This window comes from Heptranchias perlo, chromosome 39 (assembly GCF_035084215.1).
Source record: "Heptranchias perlo isolate sHepPer1 chromosome 39, sHepPer1.hap1, whole genome shotgun sequence".
In the NCBI taxonomy this organism is placed as follows: domain Eukaryota; kingdom Metazoa; phylum Chordata; class Chondrichthyes; order Hexanchiformes; family Hexanchidae; genus Heptranchias; species Heptranchias perlo.
In genome coordinates this window covers 6,225,313-6,239,059 of record NC_090363.1, presented here as the reverse complement: position 1 = coordinate 6,239,059, position 13,747 = coordinate 6,225,313, and the positions used below count along the sequence as shown (strand labels likewise).

The window sequence follows — 13,747 nt, the reverse complement described above, 5'->3', positions numbered from 1 at the left end:
TCAGATCAGGAACTGTAGTACAAGGGACAGATACCGTTCTCAGATCAGGAACTGTAGTACAAGGGACAGATACCGTTCCCAGATTAGGAACCTGGTACAAGGGACAGATACCGTTCTCAGATCAGGAACTGTAGTACAAGGGACAGATACCGTTCTCAGATCAGGAACTGTAGTACAAGGGACAGATACCGTTCTCAGATCAGGAACTGTAGTACAAGGGACAGATACTTTTCCCAGATCAGGAACCGTAGTACAGGGGCTCTCAGATCAGGAGCTGCTATATAACTCCAGCCTTACTTTCACTTTGTTGGCTTTATATCAATCAGCTGACGGCCCACACAATAGCACACATCTGATAACAACAGTGAACTCACTTGTCCAGTGATGGGTTCAAGTTGTTGAAGAGTAGCCAAGACAAACACTGCTGTCTTCCCCATGCCAGACTTGGCCTGGCACAGGACATCCATGCCCAGAATTGCTTGGGGAATGCACTCATGTTGCACTGCCAAGGAACAAAAGCAACAATTAATATAGATAAATGGATGCAAATAAAACCAGAAAGTAGTGGTATAAAGGAAAAGCTAAGAGTGCTGGAAATCTGAAATAAAAGCAGAAAATTCTGGCAAGTCCGTCGGCAGGTCTGAAAACGAACGGCGAGCTCAGGTGAGATGCTTCATCAGAACCCGAAACTGTCTGACAAAAGGATCTCGCCGGAAATAATAATGCGTCTCTCATCAGATGTCTCGAGAACTTGCTGGTTAATTTCCAGGGTTTTCTATTTTTATTTCAGAGAAGCAGATGCACGGGGATAAAGTAAATTAAGCAAACAGATCAAAGCAATATATATGTCAACTTTTGGAAGACTCTCAAGCTCTTGGTCATAAGAGCACGTTCCAGGCTGTTGCTACGTGTGCACTTTTCTCATTGTAGAGGGTGGAATACACAGACTGTTACATACAAGACCGTACGTCGATAGGCGTGTGCTACAAGACAGTGAGAGATTCAAAGGATATCACAACTTGCACTTATATAGCACCCTCAATGTAATAAAATATCCCAAAGTGCTTCACAGAGGTGAAAATAGCCAAGGCACTGAGCAGCGCTGGGATAGGATTAGGGATGTTGGTCGAAGGCAAGATCGAAGAGATGGACCTTAAACATTCTCTTGAAGGAGGGGAGAGAGGTTGCAAGTGGAGACGTCTAGCGGAGAGAATTCCAGACTACGGGAACAAGACAGCTGATGAGTCAGCCAATGACGGTGGACCAAATGGAAGGGGGATGCAAAGGAGGCCAAAGTTGGAGAAGTGGAGGGTATACATAGGGACTTAAGGAGGTTGCAAAAGTCAGGGAAGGGCAGGATCACGGAAGGACTTGGAGAGGAGGTCAAAGATTTTGAAATTGGTGTGTCGGGAGTAGGAAGCCAGTGATGTTGGCGAGGGCAGGCGAGATTGGGGAATGGGTCTCAAGGGTGGGGGCTACGCTACAGACAGAAGAGTTTTGGACGAGTTCCAATGTGCGAAGAGCTCAGGAGCCTGGCGAGGAAAACATTGGAAAAAAATTATTGAGTCTCGAAGTAACAATGACGTGGATAAGGGTCTCAGTGACAGAAACCGGATGGAAGGGATTCCAAGGGGAAGTGGTGGGACAGGTAGGCCTTAGAAATGGGTGGCGATGATTCTTTGAAGAACTTGAGAGAGGAAGGGAAGCTTGGATGCTGGGTAGTAATTGGAGAGGTCGGAGGGATTGAATGTGTTTTATTAAAGGAGCAGGTGGTGATGGCTGAGCTGGAATAGAGGGAAACCACTGACATTATCAACAAGCACTGTGCCAAGGAGGGGAACGTTGTGTCTGGCGAGGACCAGGGAAGCAGGAGGTGGGTCTGCAGGAGATGAGCACAGTGAGGACATGAGGAGTAATGGAGGAGAAAGGTTGGGATCTGAGGTTCGGGAAAGAGTCTGGGTGGGAAAAGAGGAGCCTAAGGCAGCTAAGCATATGGTCTTGTTCTTTTGAGACAAAAAAAAAATCCATGGCCCCCACCATTTGGTGTTGGAGATCAAGATGGGAGCAAGAGGAAAGAGGATGGAGGAGACACCGTCGGCTAGGAGAGGATCTTGGGGGTGTCTTTCCCTTCCACAACAATCCCGGATTATTGGGAGAATTTGGACGAGGAGCGAGAGGCACAGTATTGCTGCAGAAGATCAAGCCAGATCTAGCAGTCAACAACCAGGCCAATTGTGCTCAATGTCTGCCACAGCCAGCAGCCCTCAGGTGAGAATTATATGACGGATTATTATATGTTTTGAAGCTGTGATTCTGAGTTATTGTACACTCCCCCGAAGGGCTCAGCTGGTACGTGCACTGACCAGCATGAGGCTGAACCATACGGACACTGAAGAGTCCAAGTCCAGAGTCCTGCCAGTGGACAGAGTTAACTGGTCTCAGCTGGGTGCTACAATTGGGTTTAGTGCCCTAAGATAGGGAGTGGTGGGGGGGGGGGGGGAAATCAAAGGAGCCGTGGAGCCCGCTCCGGATCTCAATCCGGTGATTTCTGCTGCATGATGTTCGGACAGAATCAGGCCCAGCTGTAATCTCCCCCAGTCCTCTCCCCCGCAATCAAATATCCCGCCAACACTGACTGGGCTCCATCTTTCAGACGAGACGTTAAACCGAGGCCCCGTCTGCCCTCTCAGGCGGACTCAAAAGATCCCACAGCCACCATTTCGAAGACGAGCAGGGGAGTTCTCCCCCGTGTCCTGGTCAATATTTATCCCTCAACCAACATTTCTAAAAAAAATAAGATTATCTGGTCATTATCTCATTACTATTTGTGGGACGTTGCTGTGTGCAAATCGGCTGCCGCGTTTCCTACATTACAACGGTGACTACGCTTTTCTAAAAAAAGTACTTCACTGGCTGTAAAGCCCTTTGGGACGTCCTGAGGTCATAAAAGGCACTGTAAAACGCAAGTCTTTCTTTCTCATATCATGGCCACTTGGGCAAGTTACGGCAGGATGGGCACCACCCACAAAATGCCACGGGACTGTTTTCCATATTAAAGGCGCTCTATAAATACAAGTTGGTGTTGTCATGGGAACACAGCAGCCCGGGGGGAGAGGAAGGAAGCAGGGAAAATGGAGAGAGAAAAAAATTTAAACTTCCTGCACAATTTATGCAGGTGGAGGTAGTGCATTACAAGAACATAGTCCGCCTCAGAAGTCGGGCAGCACTGATAAAACCATCGGAGCTTTGCGCACGTCACTGGCTCGTAGCTCACTCCGGCCCGTGTGCCACCCGGTACAGATCGACGCAAATGAAAAAAGATCGGGTACCTTCAGAGGGGTGCTCGAAGCCACAGTCGACAATCGCACGCAGTAACTCTGGCTTCAGCAGGAAGTCCCGGAACCCAGAGCTGTGGATGGACACGTACGAACCCTTCACGTCTTTCTTGAGGGGTACCTCCGAGGCGTCACCCGCCGCCTGATTTTCTACCTCGTCGTCCTCGTAGTCCAGGAGCTCGTTGTCGACGTCATTTTCAGCCATTCTGTGCTGTTAAATGTTGCTGAATTTGCTAAAACAAGAGAGCACAGCTGCCTTAATTCATAGTATCATGGTAGGTACAGCACAGGAGGCCATTCGGGCCAATGTGCCTGCGTTGGCTCTTTTAAAGAGCTATTCAATTAGTCCCACACTCCCCCCTGCTCTTTCCCCCGTAGCCCTGCAATTTTTTTCCCTTCAAGTATTTATCCAATTCCCCTTTTGAAAGTTACTATTGAATCTGCTTCCACCGCCCTTTCAGGCAGCTCATTCCAGATCATCACAACTCGCTGTGTAAAAAAAAGTTTCATGTTCTTTTGCCGATCACCTTAAATCTGTGTCCTCTGGTTACTGACACTTCTACCGCTGGAAATAGTTTCTCCTTATGTACTCTATCAAAACCCTTCATGATTTTGAACACCTCTATCAAATCTCCCTTTAACCTTCCCTGTTCTAAGGAGAACAACCCCAGCTTCTCCAGTCTCTCCACGTGACTGAAGTCCCTCATCCCTGGTACCATTTTAGCAAATCTCCTCTGCACCCTCTCCAAGGCCTTGACATCCTTCCTAAAGTGCGGTGCTCAGAATTGGACACAATGCTCCAGCTGAGGCCTGTCTTATAAAGGTTGAGCATAACTTCCTTGGTGTTTAAACTCCCTCCTCCTTTCTCTGGCAACTTTCATCCCTCCTCTCCCCAAAGCCTTTAGGGATAAGGATGTGCAGTCACACTCTGGAATCTCAGCCAAGTGCTAGCTTGGTGTGCTGTCGGTATATTATTTGACAGCGTAAGGCATCACAGCAAAGCACCCTCCTGTCCACACCAGACATCGACATACACGACATTTCTAACAGGGGGTGTGTGTGTGAGGGGGTCATTAGATAAGAATGAGGCGTGGGAACACTGGCTGATCTTTCCTGTCACTGGCTCAGGCACACAGAGGCTGGCTGTGGCACCCGTACTACGTCCATCAGGCGTTTAAAATAATTAAAGGATTTGATAAGGTAGAGACGGAGAAATTATTTCCCCTGGTGCAGGGGATCAAGAACGAGGGGGGATGTGATCTTCAAATTAGAGCCAGGCCATTTAGGAGCGAAATCGGGAAGCACTTTTTCCACACAAAAAGGGTAGTGGAAATCTCGGAATTATCTCCCCCAAAAGACTGAGGGGGTCAAGTGAAATTTTCAAGACTGAGATTGACAAGTTTTTATTAGGCAAGGGATATGGATCAAAGGCAGATAAATGGATTAGAAGTACAGGCGGAACTGGCTCGAAATGCCGAGTGGCCTACTCCTGTTCCGATGTTACACAGAATTACACAGAATGTACAGCACAGGAACAGGCCAGTCGGCCCTACAGATCCGTGCCGGAGTTTATGCTCCACACAAGCCGCCACCCTCCCTACTTCATCTCACCCTATCAGCATACCCTTCTATTCCTTTCTCCCTCATGTGTTTATCCAGCTTCCCCTTTAAATGCATCTACGCTATTCGCCTCAACTACTCCTTGCGATAGTGAGCTCCACATTCTCACCACTCTCTGGGTAAAGAAGTTTACTGGATTTATTGGTGACTATCTTATATTTATGACCTCTAGTTTTGGACTCCCCCACAAGTGGAAACATCTTCTCCATGTCTACCCTATCGAACCCCTTCATTACCTTAAAGACCTCGATCAGGTCTCCCCCTTAACCTTCCAGAGAAAAGAGCCCCAGCCTGTTCAGTCTTTCCTGATAGGTATAACCTCTCAGTTCTGGTATCATGCTAGTAAATCTTTTATTGCACCTTCTCCAATGCTTCTACATCCTTTTTATAATATGGAGACCAGAACTGTTCACAGTACTCCAAGTGTGGTCTGACCAATGTTCCTAATGGGTACAGTAATGTAGTGGCTTCTGCTACTGGACTTACAACCCAGAGGTCATAAACTCTAATCCCACCATGGCAAATTGTGGAACTGAATTCGATAAATCTGGTAATTTGTGAGTTGATACCAAAAAACACAAGAAACCGCCCAGGTTGTTGTGTAAAAAAAACTCAATTTAGTTCACTAATGTTCTTCAGTGGGTTACACAACTCCATTCCCACATCGGTTAACTCTTAATAGCTGGGTAAGTGCACGAGGGAGAAAGGGATAGAAGGATATGCTGATATTGTTAGATGAAGCTCGTGTGAAGCATAAACACCAGCACAGACCAGTTGGGCCGAACGGCCTGTTTCTGTCCTGTCGCCACAAAGTTCAACAATGAGAACTAACCAATACCATCGTGGGAAGCGACATGACCACACGGACTAAAGCGGATCAAGGCGGCAGCCCACCATCACCTTCTCAAGGCAACGAGGCATGCCACCACGACTAGATAGTTACTGTCGAGGAAGGTCAGTCTGCCCTTCTCAGCTCGTCCATCCAGGATCCAATTGTTTCTTAAATGTTCCCAGGGTTTTAGCTTTCATTACCTTATTTGTGCATTCATTCCGTGTGTTGATCACTATTTTGTGAAGAACTTCCTGATACCTGCCCTAAATTTGTTTGTTTTTTTCGGGAAGAGTTTAAACCTGTGACTCACCCGCTTAAAGTCATTTTCCAGATTTACCTTTTCCATGACATTTACAATCTATAAAATCACCTCTCGGACATCACCTTTCAAAGCTGAAGCTTCTCCCGTCTTTCCTCATAACTGAGACGTAATAATACTGGGGGGCGAGCTTTGTGACTCTTCCCCGCACTGCCTCCAAGGCTTGAATATCTCTCTTGCATCTCAAGTGACCAGAACTGGGCACAGTACTCAAGCACTGTACAGTTTCAGCACCCCCTCCTGGCTTGTATTCTACAGTTTTGCCTATGTAAAAAGAACGCAAGACTTGCATTTATATAGCACCTTTCACTACCCCAGGGTGTCCCAAAGCGCTTTACAGTCACTGAAGTACTTTTGTGAAGTACAGTCACTGTTGTAATGTAAGAAAACGCAACCGCCAATTTGCACACAGCAAGATCCCACAAATAGCAATGTGATAATGAGCAGATAATCTGTTTTTAGTGATGTTGGTCGAGGGATAAATATTGGCCAGGATACCAGGGAGAACTCCCCTGCTCTTCTTCAAAATAGTGCCATGGGATCTTTTACATTCACCCAAGGGCAGACAGGGCTTCCGTTTAACATCTCAGCCGAAAGACGGCACCTCCGACAGTGCAGCGCTCCCTCAGTACTGCACTGGAGTGTCGGCCTAGATTTTGTGCTCAAGTCTGTAAAGTGGGACCTGAACCTACGACCCAGTGACTCAGAGGCGAGAGTTCTACCCACTGAGCCACGGCTGATCTCGTTTAGCCTAGTTTTGTTGATTGCTGCTCTGCAAAGGTTGGACATTTTGGGTACCAAGTATACTAAGACTTCTAAGTCTTTTTCAACTCCGTCCGTAGCTATTTCTGCAAACAAAAAACAATTTGCAGGGCACGTCCCAAAGAAAAGTTTTATGGAATCATAAAAAATTTACTGCACAGGAGGTGGCCATTCGGCCCATCGTGTCCGCGTCAGCCGAAAATGAGCCACCCAGCCTAATCTCACTTTCCAGCACTTGGTCCGTGGCCGATTAAGTCACGGCACTTCAGGTGCACATCCAGGTACTTTTTAAAATATGTTGAGGGTTTCTGCCTCCTCCACCCTTTCAGGCAGTGAGTTCCAGAGCCTCCACCACCCTCTGGGTGAAAATTTTTTTTCTCAGCTCCCCTCTAATCCTTCTACCAATCAGTTTAAATCTATGCCCCCTGGTTATTGACCTCTCTGCTAAGGGAAATAGGTCCTTCCTATCCACTCTATCTAGGCACCTCATAATTTTATACCTCAATTAAATCACCCCTCAGTCTCCTCTGTTCCAAAGAGAACAACCACAGCCTATCCAATCTTTCCTCATAGCTACAATTCTCCAATCCTGGCCACATCCTCGTAAATCTCCTCTGCACCCTCTCTAGTGCAATTACATCCTTCCTGTAATGTGGTGACCCGAACTGCATGCAATACTCAAGCTGTGGCCTAACCAGTGCTTTATGCAGTTCCAGCATAACCTCCCTGCTCTTACGTTCTATGCCTTGGTTAATAAAGTATTCCATATGCCTTCTTAACCACCTTATCTACCTGTCCTGCTATCTTCGCAGATCTGAAGACATGCACTCCAAGGTCCCTCACTTCCTCTACACCTCTCAGTACCCTCCCATTTATTGTGTACTCCCTTGCCTCGTTTGCCCTCCCCAAATGCATCACATTTACCCGTATTGCATTCCATTTGCCACTTTTCTGCCCTCCTGACCAGTCCATTGATATCTTCCTGCAGTCTACAGCTTTCCTCACCATCAACCACACGGCCAATTTTTGTATCATTTGCAAACTTCTTAATCATGCCCCCTACGTTTATGTCCAAATCATTATCACAAAAAGCAAGGGACCTAGTACTGAGCCCTGCGGAAGCCCACTGGAAACAGCCTTCCTCACAAAAACACCCATCGACCATTACACTTGGCTTCCTGCCACTGAGCCAATTTTGGATCCAACTTGCCACTTTCCCTTGGATCCCATGGGCTTGTACTTTTTTGACCAGTCTGCAACGTGGGGCCTTGTCAAAAGCCTTGCTAAAATCCATGTAGACTACATCAAATGCACTACCCTCATCCACCCTCCTTGTTACCTCAAAAAATTCAATCAAGTTAGTCAGACGCGACCTTCGAACAAATCCACGGTGTCTGTCCTCGATTACTCCGTGCCTTTCTAAGTGACGGTTTATCCTGCCCTCAGAATTGATTCCAATAATTTGCCCGAGATTAGACTGGCTGGCCTTTAATTACTCGGTCTATCCCGTGCTCCCTTTTTAAACAATGGTACAACATTAGCAGTCCTCCAAATCCTCCGGCACCACGCCTGTATCCGGTGAGGATTGGAAAATGATGGTCAGAGCCTCCGCTATTTCCTGCCTTGCTTCTTTTAACAGCCTGGGATACATTTCATCCGGCCCTAGATGCTAATCCCCTTAATACTTCCTCTCTCACTAAATTCATCCCATCCAATATTTCACACTCCTCCTCCTTAACTACAATGTCTGCACCGTCCCCCCCTCTTCTGTGAAGACAGACAAAGTATTCATTAAGAACCATACCAACATCTTCCACCTCCACACAGGTTACCTTTTTGCTAATAGGCCCTACTCTTTCCCTAGTTATCCTTTTGCTCTTAATGTATTTATAAAACATCTTTGGGTTTTCCTTGCCAATATTTTGTCATACCCTCTCTTTACTTTCCTAATTTCCTTTTTAATTTCACCCCTGCACTTTTTATACACCTCTAGGCTTTCTGTAGTATTGAGCTCTAGGTGTCTGACATAAGCTTTCCTTTTCTGCCTTATCGAACCCAGTTTGGTACACACACAGCTTTACAGTGCATCTAACCTGACCTGGGAATGCAAGAAAATTGGAAAAAGCTCAAAAGACTCCCAAATATATTTTTATGCATTTAGCCCATCATCTTTTAAATCAATTAAATGCAACAGATGCATATTTTTAAACAAATAAAATTGTAAATACAAAAACAGGAAAATTATACTGCTAAGCAGACTAATGAATTATAACGGTTTAAAACTAATGCGAAAAAAAAACGATTGCAAAAGTAAGTAAAATAAATCCGATGGCTTGCGTGCAACGGAACAGTCCCCGGGAACGCGGCAGCTGCGCGAGGTCCCGGGGAACGCTCCACGGGGCAGCTGCGGCGCGAGGTCCTGGGGAACGTTCCACGGGGCTGCGCGAGGTCCCGGGGAACGTTCCACGGGGCTGCGCGAGGTCCCGGGGAACGTTCCACGGGGCTGCGCGAGGTCCCGGGGAACGTTCCATGGGCTGCGCGAGGTCCCGGGGAACGTTCCACGGGGCTGCGCGAGGTCCCGGGGAACGTTCCATGGGCTGCGCGAGGTCCCCCCTCCTCCTCCAAAAATAGCCTCCTAGAAACGACTGACAGCAAACGCCGGCAGGGAAGGTGAATATTCGACTACATCACACTTAAACGCGCGACAGCAGCAGCTAAAAAGTAATTTTACAAAAGTCTTTTTAAGTTTGTTTTCCCCCGTCACCTACCTGAAGGAACAATTTGTTTTTTTTAAAAAAAATAATCAATAAAAAGAATACAACAATCTCGCTTCACTCGGGTTTCACCGACTCCACTCACACTTTCCCCCCTCCCCCCACCTCTAAGGCCCCCTAAACTGAAAGCTGCCGCCCGAGCGCCTGACTACATCGGACGCCGATCGCCTCATGGCGTGCTTGAGGGAGAGGCAGCCCCCGGGGTTTTCAAGCAGGCGGTCAACGGTGCAAATTTTTTTAAATGTTAAAATCATTCAGACGTCAGCCGTATTTTTGTGGCTACAAGGAGATTTTTATTTTCAATCTCCTGTTGCCCTAGGCAGTTGAAGGCATCTAGTAGGACAGCTCTCGCTGGGGGCTCGATGGAGAAAAGGGGAACGGAGCGACGCTACTGCGCCTGCGTTCCGATGGAGGGCTGAGCCGCTGGTGCGCATGCGTTCCGATGAAGGGCTGAGCCGCTGGTGCGCATGCGTTCCTTTGATAGGAGGAGCCGCTAGTGCGCATGCGTTTCTTGTGGGCCAGGCAGAGAGATGGTTCTCCACAGCATCTAGTTCAGTGGGATAAGCTTTTCAGGCCCTTGCTATTGTGGGATGTCTTGAAAAGGGATGTTTGTCTCCTTAAATGTGGCATGAGAGTAGAAAGAATGCAGTGAGGGAGTGAGGGGAAAAGTATATATTTTATTACCAAGAATAGTACTTCAAAGTAAGCCAGGAAAGTAGGACCAGAGGACATTAAACCTGTGAAAGGTAAATTTAAAACACGTTGAGAACTTTCCTACTCAAAATTGGTGATAAAGGTTTCGAATAATTGACCGGATGGGGTCGTTCAGGCACAACTTGCCTTTGTATAGTGCCTTCAACGTAGAAAAATGTCCCAGAGGTGTAATCAGACAAAGATGGACGCTGAGCCAAAGGCGGCAAGATTAGCAGGTGGTGGCCAAGCGGTTGGTTTTTAGGAAGTTTCTCGAGGTGGAGGGGATTCCAGAACATGGGACCTGGGCCGCTGAAGGCACGGCCGCCAGTGGTGGTTCAAAAGGAAGGGGGAGGGGTTGCGCAAGCAGACAGAGTTGAAAGAATGGAGAGGTTGGGGGTGTTTGGAGCTGGAAAAGGTTACAGAGATAGGGAGGCCAAGCACGGATTTGAACACAAGGCTAAGAGAGTAGTGGTGAACGGTCGTTTATCAGACTGGAGGGAAGTATACAGTGGTCTCCCCAGGGGTCGATGTTAGGACCACAGCTCATTTTGATGACCTTAACGGGGATAGGAGGCATAATTTCAAAGTTTGCAGATGATGCAAAACCTGGGAATGTAGTAAGCAGTGAGGAGGATAGTAACAGACTTCAGGAGGACATAGGCAGACTGGTGAAATGGGCGGATACATGGCAGATTAAATTTAATGCAGCGAAGTGTGAAGTTTTGCATTTTGGTAGGAAGGAATGAGGAGAGGCAATATAAATGAAATGGTACAATTTTAAAGGGGGTGCAGGAACAGAGAGACCTGGGGGTTCACATACACAAATCTTAGAAGGTGGCAGGGCAAGTTGATAAGGCTGTGATTAAAAACATAGGGATCCTGGAGGTGTAGAGTACAAAAGTGAGAAAGTGATGCTAAACCTTTATAAAACACTGGTTAGGCCTCAGCTGGAGCATTGTGTCCAATTCTGAGCTCCACACTTTAGGAAGGATGTCAAGGCCTTAGTAAATCTCCTCTGCACCCTCTCTAACATCGAACCAGGGATGAGGGACTTCAATTATGTTGAGAGACTAAAAAAGCAGGGATTGTTCTCCTTAGAGCAGAGAAGGTTAAGGGGAGATTTAATAGAGGTGTTCAAAATTATGAAGGGTTTTGAGAGAGTAAATAAGGAGAAACTGTTTCCAGTGGCAGAAGGGTCGGTAACCAGAGGACACAGATTTAAGAGAATTGGTAAAAGAACCAGGGGGGAGATGAGGAAAAAAAAATTTACACAAGTTGTGATCTGGAATGCACTGCCTGAAAGGGCGGTGGAAGCAGATTCAATAGTAACTTTCAAAAGGGAATTGGATAAATACTTGAAAAGGAAAAAATTGCAGGGTTATGAGGAAAGAACAGGGGTGTGGGACTAATTGGACAGCTCTTCCAAAGAGTCGGCACAGGCACGATGGGCCGAATGGCCTCCTTCTGTGCTGTAAGAAATCAAGAGAATTAAAAATTTTGAGTAATTGGGCGATCCAGAGCCAACGTAAGGCAGTGATGGGTGAGCGGGACTAGGATACGGGCGGCAGAGTTTTGGATGAGCTGAAGTTTATGGAGGATGGGAGGCCGGCCAGGAGAGGAATGAATTAGTCGAGTCTGGAGGGGAAGGCTCTGAAAAAGCGTGCTCCAAGTAACGCAGAGGTGGCCAGAGCTATGACTGTTCCTCTGATTTTTCCCTGTCTTCGCGTCAGGCGTTGGAGTTAGGGCAGTGTGACCCGTTCAATTGCAGAGTCAGGGAGTCCCCAAACAGAACTTTTGCCCCCGCCCACCTTATACTCGAATTTCATGTTGTTATCTTCTGTCCTGCAGAGTAGACACTCCTGGGAGATGTCAAACAGAAACAAAATCCTTTCGTAATTCTTTTCTTCACTTTCATTCTGTGCCTCCTCTGCAAGCCTAGCTGAGATGCAGAAGTTGCTCTGTTGGGTAATCATTGCGATAAATCATGTACCTCAACAGAGAAACGGGAATCAGAACGCCAACATTACCCTCATCACCGCCTCGTAAGATCCAGTTTCGGCTATCTCACCCAATTAAAGAAATCCAACTAATTGAACCGTGAATGTTGCCTGATCTGGATTTTTGTTTTAACGTAATATTTCTGTAAAGCTAGATTCAGCATTCGATGATACCGCAGCAGGCTGGGACTGTAGTGCTTTGAAGTGTGAACGAGCTATTCAAAGAAAGACTTGCATTTATACAGTGCCTTTCACAGCCTCAGGATGTCCGAAAGTGCTTTACAGCCGATGGAGTACTTTTGAATTTAGAAAATAGCTATAAAGCAGAGATTTTCTCCTCCTATTACCCCTGGCTATTTTTCAGTGTCACTGGGATAAGGGAAAAGCTCACTCCTGCATCAGTCGACAAACCTGAGAATCAGGGTAAATGGCTAATATCAGTGACATTATTATACAATGCAAAGCACATTGAACGTTCAAAATAACCTAAGATTTTCTTTTTTGCACAGTGTTCTATTTTGTAACATTATTCGTGTGCTTCTTATGAGCTCAGTGCATTGTTATAGTTTGCTTAATTCTAAATGTAAGAAAATTTAAGAAGATAATGGTCAAAGTTGGCTGTGTTCACGTGCAGGGAGGGGAAGTCATTTTGCACGTCTGTGCTGCCAACGGGAAGCCTCGCCCACCAGAGGCACGTATAGGAAATTCAGGCTCCGCCATCCAAATTTATAGGCACAGGAGGAGGCCACTCAGCCCCTCAAGATTGTTCCGCCATTCAATTAGATCATGTCTATTCTGCACCTCAACTCCATTTACCTGCCTTTGTTCCACTGAAGGACTAAAAGAGTGACAATGAGATCAGATTGTCAGCATAACTGTAGCAAGTTCCCTACATTACAACACCAACTTGCATTTATATAGCGCCTTTAACGCTGTAAAACGTCCTACGGTGCTTCACAGGAGCGATAGTCAAACAAAATTTGACACCGAGCCACTTAAGGAGATATTAGGACAGGTGACCAAAAGCTCGGTCAAAGGGGTAGGTTTTAAGGAGCGTCTTAAAGGAGGAGAGAGAGGTGGAGAGGTTTAGGGAGGGAATTCCAGAGCTTAGGGCCCAGGCAGCTGAAGGCACGGCCGCCAATGGTGGAGCGATGAAAGTCGGGGATGTGCAAGAGGCCAGAATTGGAGGAGCGCAGAGATCTCGGAGGGTGGTAGGGCTGGAGGAGGTCACAGAGATAGGGAGGAGAATTAGAACAGTGACTACACTTCAAAACCACTTCAATGGCTTTAAAGCTTTTTGGGATGTCCTGAAGTTGGAAAAGGTGGTATATAAACGCAAGAGCTTGCTCAGTTTTGGTCAAGACTGGAGACTGCAAAAAATACACCTCACACAATGTGTTTTAATTCTGACACTA

At 46.7% G+C, this 13,747-nt stretch overlaps 1 protein-coding gene across 1 annotated transcript in view; it reads right to left on the bottom strand.

Moving 5' to 3' along the window:
* ddx39b (DEAD (Asp-Glu-Ala-Asp) box polypeptide 39B) overlaps positions 1 to 9,739 on the bottom strand; it is a 45,512-nt gene extending 35,773 nt beyond the window's left edge. The window contains exons 1-3 of the mRNA XM_067973979.1: positions 9,637 to 9,739; positions 3,330 to 3,568; positions 375 to 502 (exon numbers count right to left, since the gene is read on the bottom strand). Of these exons, the coding sequence (XP_067830080.1) occupies positions 375 to 502; positions 3,330 to 3,540 (339 nt within the window). The 5' untranslated portion in view covers positions 3,541 to 3,568; positions 9,637 to 9,739. The remainder of the gene's footprint in view (positions 1 to 374; positions 503 to 3,329; positions 3,569 to 9,636) is intronic.
* Between the last annotated feature and the right edge of the window lie 4,008 nt (positions 9,740 to 13,747).